At 41.5% G+C, this 13,219-nt stretch overlaps 1 protein-coding gene across 7 annotated transcripts in view; it reads left to right on the forward strand.

The window, feature by feature from the left end:
* Positions 1 to 13,219, forward strand: part of ANKDD1B (ankyrin repeat and death domain containing 1B) — a 56,025-nt gene that overhangs the window by 13,932 nt on the left and 28,874 nt on the right. For 4 of the 7 annotated variants that reach the window (XM_021939472.2, XM_021939469.2, XM_021939470.2 and 1 more), the window contains exons 4-7: positions 2,242 to 2,275; positions 2,472 to 2,752; positions 10,811 to 10,909; positions 11,696 to 11,794. In XM_021939472.2, the coding sequence (XP_021795164.1) occupies positions 2,242 to 2,275; positions 2,472 to 2,752; positions 10,811 to 10,909; positions 11,696 to 11,794 (513 nt within the window). Of the gene's footprint in view, positions 1 to 2,241; positions 2,276 to 2,443; positions 2,753 to 10,810; positions 10,910 to 11,695; positions 11,795 to 13,219 lie in introns of all 7 variants that reach the window. The other 3 variants (XM_021939471.2, XM_017959657.3, XM_021939468.2) reach the window with 3 other exon arrangements.

Here is a 13,219-nt window from a genome sequence, read left to right on the forward strand (position 1 = left end):
CCACCATGCCTAGCTAATTTTGTATTTTTAGTAGAGATGGGGTTTCTCCATGTTGGTCAGGCTGGTCTCCATCTCCTGACCGCAGGTCATCTGACCGCCTCGGCCTCCCAAAGTGCTGGGATTACAGGCATGAGCCACCGCACCTGGCCTTCTGGTCTCTTTCATATTTGAAAGCAGATTTAGTATTACTAAACATAGAGCATTGACTTGTAGGGAAGTCCAAATTAAGAGGTGGAATTGTGTTTAGGGAACATGCTTTGAAGAACCTCAAGTAGTCAGTCATTGTACATCATTTCTCTTTGGGACAAGGAGTCCAGAAATGAAGAGTCTTCTTCATGCTGGAATTGTAAACATACAAATGGACTAACTCACCCTCTAGAGTGACAGCTGAAATATAAATTTGATAGGATATGCACATTAAGAGCAGGGTTTCTCAACAGTGGTGCTATTGACATTTGGGGCCAGATAGTTTTTTGTGGTTGGGGCTGCCCTGTGTATTGCAGGATGTTTAGCAGCATCCCTGGCCTCTATCTACTAGGTGCCAATATTAACCTCCCCCCACCCACAGCATGACAGTAAAAAATGTCTCCATACATTTTTCCAAATGTTTCCTGGGGGCAAAATCACCCCCAGTTGAGAATCACCAGTTTAGAGTTATGCCTCAATAATTTGGGACTTGCTGTTTTACTCTCCCAATGTGAATTCTACTGAGAATAAGAGAATACATTAGTGCAACTTGGGGGCAGCCAAAATAAATGCCAAAAGGCTTATGCACTTCACAAGTAGAAGTGTGCTGCAGGCCCTCATTCCTTACGCATTTACTCATACTGTGTACATCTGACAAACAGTTTCCAGATCACAAACACAACTGATTAGAAGAGGGAAATAAAATGTAGTGTGAGAGCTTACTTTGGGCAGGCACTTGTACTGAGGAAATGGATTACTTTTTCGTGGGGCTAAAGGAAACAGAAAAGCACACTTGAGTTTGCAGATAAGGAAGCTGAAGCTGACAGTTAGAATTAAGTTCACCAAGATCCCCATACTTGAAAGTGATAGAAAGTGACCAGAATTTGAGATTAGTTCTGCTTGATCCTGAAGATCAGGCTCATAGTGTCTGCCCTATGCTGCTTCTCTAACTTAGGGCCTGGCGTGCAGATGCATGTTTTTGCTTATGTCCCTCGAATCTCACCTCCCTAAAATAGCCAATGTTAACTGCTGGCTACGCTTCCTTCCACACTTTTCTCCCTGCTTATTTGGTAGACAAGTCAGCATACAACTGCCCACAGCATCCCTACGGGTCCGTAAATCCTGGTCTCTTTCAGTCTGACAACTTTGTGCACATGTGTTTGCACACAGACAAATCGAAATAATTTTGTATAAATAAAGTATTTTAAGTAGCATCTATATAAATGAGATGCTTTTTATAACTTGTGTTTCTTTTACCTGTGTGTTCCCTCTCCTCCTCTGGTAACTATACTTAACAATCTGAGATATATATGTTTATTTCTGTACTTTTCTCCTGCTCACATAGACATATCTATATTAATCAATCTACCTACCTACCCACCAACGCACCTATAGATGGATATAGATATGTACATATACATGTATGGGGTTTTCTTAATCACTCCTTTTTAACAAATGGGATTATATCATATTTATTCTCAATCTTATTTTCCATATTTAGCAAAACTCATGGAAATCTTTCCAAGTCAATTGTTGTAGCACTAATTCATTATTTTTAATGCTTGCATTATATAATCTGACTATTCCATAACTTATTCAGCATTCCCATGTTGATAGGCCTTTACCTTGTACCCAGTTTTTAGTATTACACTTAATATCCTTATATATATAGCATTAGGTAATGACATTTTTATTTTTATGGGATAGATTCCCAGGAGTGGGATTGCTGGTTGTATTTTCAATTCTAATAGATATTGCCAGATACTTAAACAATAATCATTTCCATTTCCTTTCTTTGTCCATTTTTCTGAGTTTGTCTTTTTCTTCTCCATAGGTAAGTGTGCTTCATGGATTAGAGAATAACCATTTATCTTTATTAAAGATACATTTTTAAAAATCTGTCATTTTTAATTGACTTTGTTTATTATCTGTCTGTTCTCACTCTGAATTAAGAGACTGTACATTATAGTCTGGATTTTATTCTAATATGTTTATTGTTTGTGTGCTATTTTTTGAGTGTGGTATGATATAGCTTTTCATTTTATTTTCTTCCAGATGGAGAACCACTTGTGCCTGCACCACTTATTAAGTATACCCTTTTTTCCCCATAGAACCGAAATATCACTTTTGCTGCGTATTAAATTCTCTATTTCTTAGTTTTCAACAATCTAGTATTAATTTGGCCTTTGTTGATGAGGCAGTATATGCTGTGGCTCATCAGAGTGATAGATTCTCTTTTTCTGTCTTCTTGGGGAAGCATGGCTTGACAGTAGTTCACCTTGCAGCCTGGTCTGGGAGCCTTGAGGTCATGCTCATGCTGGTTAAAGCTGGAGCAGATCAGAGAGCCAAGAATCAGGTAGGTATGTGGGTCACACCTGGACAAAAGCTCTTACCTCACCATTGCAGGAGAGAGGAAGTTCTGAGGTCACTGTGTATCTCCCCCACCCCTGGCTCTCTTCAGGATGGAATGAATGCCCTCCACTTTGCTGCTCAGAGCAATCATGTGCGCATCGTGGAGTATCTTATTCAAGATCTGCACCTCAAGGACCTGAACCAGCCTGATGAGGTGTGTTTACTTTGGTTGTATAGGTCTTGCATCCACCCCTATCAAATTTCACTTTCTCCTGCCTCTGGTACAGCTGTGAAAGCAGCCAGCACAGACAGACCCTGCCCTATAGCCAGCTCCTCCATCACATTGGCAGACCACAGAACCAAAGAGGAGTGTTGGTATTAGTGGCGATCCTGGCCCCTGCTTGTAGGTAGAACAGGAAGTGTTGAGGAAGCAGCCAGATTCCTTCTTCCCATTCTACTCCCTCATCCTGGCCGGAGTGTGGACAGTATCCTATCCCCTTTAGTAATCAAAATGTGTATCTAAATTTTATTTTATTATGCTTGGCCTTTTGGTAATATATTTGACCCAAAGCTATGCAGTAATGAGCCATGAAATACAATGCAGTTTTATTGCATTTGTCAGTATTTCTTTTCTTTAAATAAGGGGATACATAACAGTACTAGCTACTACTTAACGAGTATCTGTTAATGTAGGTACAGAGGAAAGCTATTTACATACATTATTTCAGTAAGAGGTCTTGGACCTGACACCTACTGATGCTCAACAAATCATTGCTGAATGAATGAATGATCTCACTAACCCCTACAATAATCCTATAAAGTAGAAAATATTTTGCTCATTTGTAGAGGAGAGGAAGTTGAGGCTCAGAGAGGCCAAACACCTGATCAAAAGTCTCACAACTAAAAAGTGACAGAGCCAGGACTTGACGCCAGGTCTGGCTGAATCCAGCCTTCATGCTGTGCTGTCTCCCTCCTCAGACTAACAGTGGGTATTGTTCATGTCAGGGACTGTCCTTCCCCTGGAATATTTCCCTCTAGGCATTTTTTTTTCTTCATAGAGGAGTAGCCTTTGTGCAATTGGCATTTTGAGTTCTCAGCAGTAGAATATACTTCATGAATGGGACTTCCTTTTCTCTGTGCCACGAGAATACTATACTATAAAAGTTTCTTTAGAAGCTGGTCAGTGATAGTCACTTCATTTCACCTCTTTTTAAAAATTTTTACATTTTTTTCTGACTGTAATCTCAAAAAACAACAATATTAACAATAAGAAGTATTTCTTCAGATTAGGTCTGTATACTTCTTTGACTTCCTCTACATATGATTAAACAACTATACATTTACAGCTTAGAAGAAGATAGACTTGGGCTTTGGTCTGGTCAGTACCACCATGCACTAGCTGTGTGGTTTTAAGCAAGCTCTTCAATTTCCGAAACTCTCAGTTTCTCCATCTATACAATGGAAACAATAAAATCTACTTTATGGTAACAACAAGGGTGACAGGAGAAGTCTTGTCCCACATATAATTTTTTTTAAATCAGCAAACCTCCATTCTTTGGTATATAATGATTGACATTTCCTCAATCTTATGTAAAAGTACCTATGCAAATGAACTTCATGATGAGCCATTCCATAACCCCTTTTCACTTATGCCATTCCTATGTAGGAATGTTGGAATAGCTGAGATGCTTAAATGAGCTAATCACTATAAAGCACTTAGCAACGAGCCAGGCACATTGTAAGTGCTCACTGTTGTAACAATTGTTATAGGATAAAATATCCTATCTGATTTTCTGAAAGTGACAATCATAGTCAAATGCCATTTAGTATCAAGGTGAGGAAGCTGGATCTTTCTAATTTTATCCATGCCAAGTAGAGACGTGGCCAATTAATGAATTCCATTCAGTTCAGTTCAGCAGATATTCGTTGACGGCCTGTTATGCATGAGACACACAGTTATTTTCCCCTTCAGGCCGGGCGCGGTGGCTCAAGCCTGTAATCCCAGCACTTTGGGAGGCCGAGGCGGGCGAATCACGAGGTCAGGAGATCGAGACCATCCTGGCTAACATGGTGAAACCCCGTCTCTACTAAAAATACAAAAAACTAGCCGGGCATGGTGGCGGGCGCCTGTAGTCCCAGCTACTCGGAGGCTGAGGCAGGAGAATGGCCTGAACCTGGGAGGCGGAGCTTGCAGTGAGCCGAGATCGCGCCACTGCACTCCAGCCTGGGTGACACAGCGCGAGACTCCGTCTCAAAAAAAAAAAAAAAAAAAATATTTTCCCCTTCAATGTGCTCTGATTGCTTCCATGAGAGAGAGTAGTGTATGGGAAGGACGGGAAGGATCAGGCAGGCTGATGGGATTCAGAAACCAAAGCACGTTTGCAGGGAGCCTTCCCCATTTCTTGAGTTTCTGCTGGCCAGCAGCCTTCCTCTCCGTAACTCTTTTCAGCTGATTCTGGACATGTCCTCTCCTCTCACCTTCTTCCTCCTCTGTCTGTTGGGAAAAAGGGTTTAGGAGCACTGGCAGCAAACTGCAGAGTGACACGTCCAGCTGCGAGATCTTAAATTGAGTTCAGAGACATACAAGGAATGAGCAAATAATGAGTCCACTGGGTCATCTAGGGAAAGAAGATTCTTTGAGTCTGAGCCCAACTTTAGTCCCTTCAGAAAACTAAATTGATGAATAGAAAAGAAAAAAAAAAATCTACTTTTTTTCCTAAGATCTGTGAGTGGGTCACACCTGTTGGCAAACATCAGTTGGAATGGTAGTTGCCAGGAACTAGGAGGAAGGGAAAGTGGGGAATTATTGTTTAATGAGGACACAATTCCAGTTTTGCAAGATGAAAAAGGTTATGGAGATGGATGGTAGTGATGGCTATCCTTATGAGTATCCTTAATACCATTGAACTATACACTTAATAATGGTTAAGATGATAAATTTAGTTATGAGTACTTTACCATAATAAAAAATTATGGGGGGAAATTCCAGTTGCAGCTGTGATCAGAAGCTCAGGTTCTATCAATTTACTGTTGGGGTTCCCATTTGCATCTGCTTAAAGGTATTGTGGAGTTTGTGAAATACATTTGATATTTAAGACGTCTTCACCTTCACAGTGTTACTCTCTTGCCTAGTTTCTTATCAACAGAAAGTGATTGAGAGCCTGTGTACCTGCCAGGGTTGGTAAAATCCATCTCTTTGGCCTGGAGGGAACTCCAAAAGCTAACAAGGAAAGCTTTCCTGGAAGGAGACCCTTAACACAAAATGGATTTAACTAGGCCAGGGGGAGTTTGGGTGGGGAGAGATGGAGGATGCTGGGAAAACTTTTGAGATTTCCCCCAGCTCCACAGCCATAAAAATCATTGAGGCCTTTCCAGGGGAGAGAGATTAGCGCAGCAAGGAGTTAGGAATAAAGTATAGACATTTTGAATCTACATATAAATGTCCATCTGGTGATCAAAAATAAATACTCAGACTAACATGTTTGGGGAGGGAGAGAAATAGGAAGGCCTCACACGCCATTCATGTATTTGTTCAATATTTACAAGAATTTGGGGGTACAATGTTGCTTTGGTTTCAACTATGAATATGGTAGACTTCCATTGGTTTAAAGTCTCTGGAAGTCAAAATGCAAAGAAGCTTCTTTTTCTGGGAGGGAAGGGGATAGTGAGTAGAAGGGGACTTGAGAAGACACCTGTTTTCTTTTTTTTTTCTTTTTTTTTTTTTTTTTTTGAGACGGAGTCTCGCTCTGTCGCCCAGGCTGGAGTACAGTGGCCGGATCTCAGCTCACTGCAAGCTCCGCCTCCCGGGTTTATGCCATTCTCCTGCCTCAGCCTCCCGAGTAGCTGGGACTACAGGCGCCCGACACCTCGCCCGGCTAGTTTTTTGTATTTTTTTAGTAGAGACGGGGTTTCACCGTGTTAGCCAGGATGGTCTCGATCTCCTGACCTCGTGATCCGCCCGTCTCGGCCTCCCAAAGTGCTGGGATTACAGGCTTGAGCCACCGCGCCCGGCGACACCTGTTTTCTTATACAGACCCAAGGCAACATTTAACAATTTTAGATTTAATCAAATCTGTTGTTTCCTGTCTGTGAGGGGAGAACTAACCCAGTGTCTCCCACCCCACCAGTGCCACTTTTTCATATTTAACATGCTGCTTTTTCTTTTTTTTAACCTCATGACACATATTTTTTTACCTGTGAAATTTCTAGTTTTTCAGGGTTTCCCCTTCCTCAAGTGCCTGATCCTGGGGTAATGGGAAATGCTGTGGGCGGGAGCATGCACTGGAGGCCCACCCAGCACCTCTCCTCAGAGGCTCCTGAGAGCGACACATCTCGGGGATCCCTGTGGTAAAGGAAGGTCAGGTTGGTCTTTGGATACCCACTTAATGGCTATTTATGAAATTTTTGCTGAATTTCATAACATCAAATTTGATGATTTCATCTTCTCAGTAAACTTAAAAATAATTTATAATAAACAATTCCAATCCCTCAGACTTACATGCCAAAAAAAATAATAATAATAAATGCATTGAGTTAAAACATATCAGGTTAGCCAGACACAGTGGCTCATACCTGTAATTCCAGTACTTTGGGAGGCAGAGGTGGGAGGATCTCTTGAGTTCAGGAGTTTGAGAACTAGCCCGGGAAGCATGGTGAATAACTGCCTCTACAAAAAAATACAAAAAATTAGCCGGCATGTGGTGGTGCGCACCTGTGGTCCCAGCTACTTGGGAGGCTGAGGTGGGAGGATCACTGGATTCCAGGAGATAGCAGCTGCAGTGAGCTGAGATCATGCCACTGCATTCCAGCCTGGGTGACAGAGTAAGACCCTGTTATAATCAGGTTAAATAGATATTGAGTTAATAGAGGAAAGAAAGAACAGGAATCCTGGACCCTCCTTATTTTAGTACTTAAACGGACAGGATCCTGAGCCAGGGAGTCTTTGTGATTGGCCCAAGGCCTGGAGCCCAGGGCTCTGACACCAAGCTCCACCATCCTTCTGGCTGGAAAAGCTTCCTGCCTTCCAAGTAAGGAAGGGCCTATGAGACTGCCCTGGATAGAGGCCTACTTGAATGTGATGAAAAAGGATTGGGTAGTTAAAAAAAAAAAAAAAAAAAGGACATAATAAGAAACTATTTTTTAAAAACCACATGTATCTTTGAAATTCCTGTTATTTTGTCTAATAATATGTACTCAATGAGAGAAAAGGTTTATATCTCACTATGCTATAATCTCATCTTTCTTTATGCTACCTTTTCATATATTCATTATAGGTTACTTTAAATGTCTTTACTTTGTGTAATTTTGCTTTTACATCTTTTTCCTGGATGATAACTGTTAAAATTTAAAGGGCTTCCAAAGTTCAGACTAATAGTGTTTCCAAAGGAAAGGAAAGATCTTTCATCTGTGGTAACTGTAGTCTTTTCTCAGAACCTCCCATCTCTTAGCAGGTGAAGCTTTCTTTCACTTTGTTATCTATGCAGTAATGCAAAACTTTGTAGCAACCACAGGTAAAAGAAAAGCACCATTTTAAAATTGAACAGATTAGTATTGTTACCAAACTGATAAATATGTATTAGTTAGAATTCTTTCTGTTGCAAAGACAAAAATCCATCTTGATCGAGATTAAGCAAAGAAGGTAATTTATTAACTTGTAACTAAAGAGTATGAGGGTGTATCTTTCCAGCTTCAGGCATGGCTGGACCCAGCTCTTTTTCTTTGTCCATTTCTTAGCTGTCTGCATGTTGGCATTATTCATAGGTATACTTTTCATATAGTAGGAAAGATAGCTGTTAGCAGCCTCAGGTTTAATATCCTTATGGATTTCAATCTATAAGAAATAGAAATAATAATCTGTCATTAAATGTTTATGTATAAATCTCAGGAACAACTGGCCCTACCTGAATCATATGCCCAATCTCGAACCAATCACTGTGACGGCAGGTTATGTAATCACTTCATGTGGCAGAAGGCAGGCAGATAAGGCTTGGAAATGGACAGCACTAAATGGGCTAAATGACAGGGTGTGTGTGTGTATGTGTGGTTGTTCTGCAAAGTAAAACAAAGTTACTAGAAGAAAGGTAAATATAAAGGCAAAAGCAACAAATGCCACACTAGGGCACAACACCTTCATGTATTATTTGTGGTCTCTGTGCATAAAGAGCTAACAAAAGCCCTTTCCTTCTGCATGAGCCAGGGGTCATTCTCCAATGTAAAAGATAACAGGCAAGAATCAGGTAACAAGTTCTCTTTTCTCCTGTTCCAGTGCATTAGCAACCTTTAAAGGCCTTCTTCCACCACTTCTCAACACCTACCTTTCCAGCCACAAACACACTTATGCTGAGTTATATAACCCCATATATCACCAGCACTCGGTTACTACATTACATTATAATTACTTGCTTATGTGTCCATCTCTCCTTTTGGACTCTGAACTTGAGGATGGGCAATATATTTCTCACCCTGGTCACTCTATTGCTTAGCACGTTATCTGGCATATTCATAGGCATTCAATAATTGTTGAAGAAATTAATGAATTATTTATGAGGATATGTGATCAGATGTTTTCATCTAGTATATAATCACTGTCTCTTGTTCCCTCTTTTGTGATTTGTTTACATGAACCTTTACCTGTAGTCACTATTTGCACATATTTGTATATCAAACACAATAATTTTTGGTCTGTCGTTTCCAAAGAGTTGCTCATGACTCAAGATTAAATTTTACTCTTCAATTAGTGCAGAAAACTGTGGTTCTAAGCAATCTCTGTTTCTTTCCTTTGCCATTTCTAGGGATCTCCTGAGAATGAAATCACTGAACCCTTTAAAGGGTTGGAGATGTAGATCTCATTGGTGACATATGTGGCCCAACAATGATGAATTAGGTGAAGTTTTTGGTGCAAATTTGTTTGTCCAGCTTCCATACATGCATAAATACAGACCTCTGTGGGACTCATCTTTATAGATTTGTTTTTGTTTTTGCTTTTTACCGTTTATTATTTCAGCATTATTTCTTCCTTTTTTCTCTAGTTACTGGGAGCTCCTATGTTGTTATCTCAGGTTAACAGTGGCCACGATCTTTTCATTACCCTATTTTATCAAGTGTTAGATGAGGCTTGTATCTATTTTTTAACATTAAGACACCTTGCTAAGCTTTCAGTTAGTAACACACTAAGCCAATTTGTGAGTGTTTTCTCTTTTTTTTTTTTTTTTTTTTTTTTTTTTTGAGACGGAGTCTCGCGCTGTCGCCCAGGCTGGAGTGCAGTGGCCGGATCTCAGCTCACTGCAAGCTCCGCCTCCCGGGTTCACGCCATTCTCCGGCCTCAGCCTCCCGAGTAGCTGGGACTACAGGCGCTGCCACCTCGCCCGGCTATTTTTTGTATTTCTTAGTAGAGACGGGGTTTCACCGTGTTAGCCAGGATGGTCTCGATCTCCTGACCTCGTGATCCGCCCATCTCGGCCTCCCAAAGTGCTGGGATTACAGGCTTGAGCCACCGCGCCTGGCGAGTGTTTTCTCTTTAATTGAAGAAAATACTTCTGCTATCATATTGCCACCACAACTTCCTTTTCCTTCTTTTAATTATCTCAAGTTACAACATTACATTTTCTGTGGATCTGCCGTAGTTTGGCTATGGTTTGTCCTCACCAGAATTCATGTTGAAATTGGATCCCCAATCTGGTGGTGTTAGGAGGTGGGACCTCTTGGAAGATGTTTGTGTCATGAGGGTGGATCTTCATGAATGGCTTGGTGACATTCTTCAGGTAGTGAGTTCTCACTCTGGTGGGACTAGATTCATTCTCATAGGAATAAATTAGTTCCCACGAGGGTGAGAGCTAGGATGCCTCTTGGGTTTTGTCTCTTCACACATGTTCGCATCCCTTTGACTTTCTTTGTCATGTTATGACACAGTGTGAAAGCCCTTGCCAGAAGCCAAGACTGTGCCCTTGAACTTCCCAGCCTGCAGAACTGTGAGCTAAATAAACCTCTTTTCTTTATAAATTACCCAGACTGAGGTATTCTGTTATAGCAACACAAAACAGACTAAGACAAGTCTTTCACTTTTCTTGATGACATTTTGGCTATGGAAAATATAGTCTCCATTGGCAACATAAAAAGTAGGAGGAATTCCATAATCAGAAAATTCTATATTTGAGCTTATCTTCTAAAAAAATCAAACCTAAACATTTCTCTTAAAATGTCACTAGCTTTGTCCACTGTCGTGCTTGTTCACTAAGAGTGTAACAAATGCTTGAGGTTTGTGATTGATTTTTAGAAAGGAAGAAAACCATTTCTTTTGGCAGCTGAGAGGGGCCATGTTGAAATGATAGAAAAACTTACCTTCCTAAACCTGCACACTTCAGAAAAGGACAAGGTGAGTTGGACTTTTATTTCTTTGCTGAGAACAAGAGAAAGGGGAGTAACAATTGATGTAGAGGGGTAACAATTGGCCTGTAGATTTGGTGAGGGACTTTTAGTCAGCAGAAGAGTTGTAAGTTGTTACTGTACTCAGAGAGAATCATGAACTATCCAGGCAAAATCCTTCCACTGCTGCTGTGGGTTGTCCAGATTGGCAATTTTTGCTTCATAATGTTTGTGAAGTCAATAGACCACATGGATTTTTCCATGATCAACTCCACCCCTCTTCTCTCCTCCCATGAGGTCTCCTGGAGCCTCAGCCTTACATGAAAGGGGAGGGGAAAACCCTGGGGTAGACATCGTATCTGTATGTACACCTTTGATGACTTTCTTAGGAGAAATTCCTAGATGTGGAATTGTGGGTCAAAGGCTTCTGCACATTTTAAAATCTTTGGGTATATAATATTGCTAAAATGACCTCCCAGAAATCTTTCACCATTTTACCCTCACATAGGTCAAATGGAATTTCTTCTGTTGCTCCGTGTTTTGCTAGCAATTGGTAGCAAAGTTAGAAGAAGGAGCATGGATGATTTTTTTCCTACTGGTTCAGAAAGCTATACCTTTTTATTTAAAACTTAAAAATGTATAAATTTCACTTAAAACTGCAGATACAGTGGTCCACGCTCTGGACCGTGCTTTAACCAAAATGAAAACTTCCAGAAACTCCATTGCAGCCCTTACTGTTGAAGGAACATGCTCTCCCAGCACAGGGCATTCTACCCTGAGTGTGTCTCTGTTGCAGGAGGGAAACACTGCCTTGCACCTCGCTGCAAAGCATGGTCACAGTCCTGCAGTGCAGGTGCTGCTAACCCAGTGGCAAGACATAAATGAGATGAATGAGGTATGTGGAAGTACGCATTACAGGCACAGGACTTAAATGGGGAAGGGTTGGAGGAATGGCTTTCAAGAAAAGAGTGGGAGGAAAACAAAGGTGTTAGTGCCATAGGGTGTAAAATGTGATGCTGAAAGATTCTTACTTTATTCTTCAAAGTATTCCACAGCACTTCATTTGTTAATCCATTCATTTATTCACCCGTTCATTCAAATAATATTTGTTCAATATGTACTGTATGCCAGATGAAGTATGTACTCTTATTCCAGAAGCCTACAGGGCAAGAAGGGCATGCAAAACAAATAATGTATCGGGCTACATGCAATAATAGAGGTCTACAGAGAATGCCATGAGAACACAGAGGAAGATGTTTTTCAGAAATTACAGTTTTCACAGAAGAGGTGATATATTATCTGGGTCTTGGCATTGTAATGAATGTTGGCAGGAAGGATTTTGAGGATGGCACAAGTATAAAGTATTTCAGAGGGAAAAGTCCAAGGAAAAGAACCGAGGCAAGAGTATGGTGTGTTCTGGGCTGACAAGCTCAGGGTGGCAGACATTGTGACTAGGAGGGCTGGGAAAGCTGGAAGCCTAGTAGGCCAAGGCAAACAGATGACAAAAGGCCATGCTTTACAGGAGGGAGGGTTTGGCTTTGATGTGGTTGCCAGCAGAGACCTTGAAGGGTTTTAAGTAGTGAAAAGGGATAGAATTCATCTTAGGTGTGGGCAGGTAACTGTCACAGCCGTTTGAAAGGTAGACCGGGTGCCAGGAGAGCCCAGAAGTGGAGAGGACCAGTCAGGTGACTGCCAAAATGGGGAAACAAGACCTATGGAAGGCCTCTCACTGAGACACTCATGAGCAACAAACAGGATGAAGTGGTAGGAGGAGGCAGAGTCCACAGGACTTATGACCAGGACTTAGAGAGAGGGAGGACTTTCTGCCCCCAGCTCTCTGACTTGGGCTGTTGCTGGGGAGTACAGGTGTGGAGCAGGTGAGTGGGGTAGGTAATGAGGGCTTGAATGGGTTTGTTTGAGGCACTTGGGAGGGGGGTACATTCAGGTGGAGTGTTAATGAGCTGGAAACTGGTTCTGGGGCCGGGCATGGTGGCTCACGCCTGTAATCCCCGCAATTTGAGCAGCCGAGGTGGGTGGATCACCTGAGGTCAGGAGTTTGAGATCAGCCTGGCCAACATGTGAAACACTGTCTCTACTAAAAATACAAAATTAGCTGGGTGTGGTGACAGGTGCCTGTGATCCCTGCTACTCGGAAGGCTGAGGCAGGAGAGTCGCTTGAACCCGGGAGGCAGAGGTTGCAGTGAGCCGAGATTGTGGCACTGCACTTGAGCCTGGGCAACAGAGCAAGACTCCATTTCAAACAAAACAAAACAAAACACAACCAAAAAAGTAAAAAGAAACTGGTTCTGGATTTGGTGGA

Source organism: Papio anubis, chromosome 5 (assembly GCF_008728515.1).
Source record: "Papio anubis isolate 15944 chromosome 5, Panubis1.0, whole genome shotgun sequence".
NCBI classification, from domain to species: domain Eukaryota; kingdom Metazoa; phylum Chordata; class Mammalia; order Primates; family Cercopithecidae; genus Papio; species Papio anubis.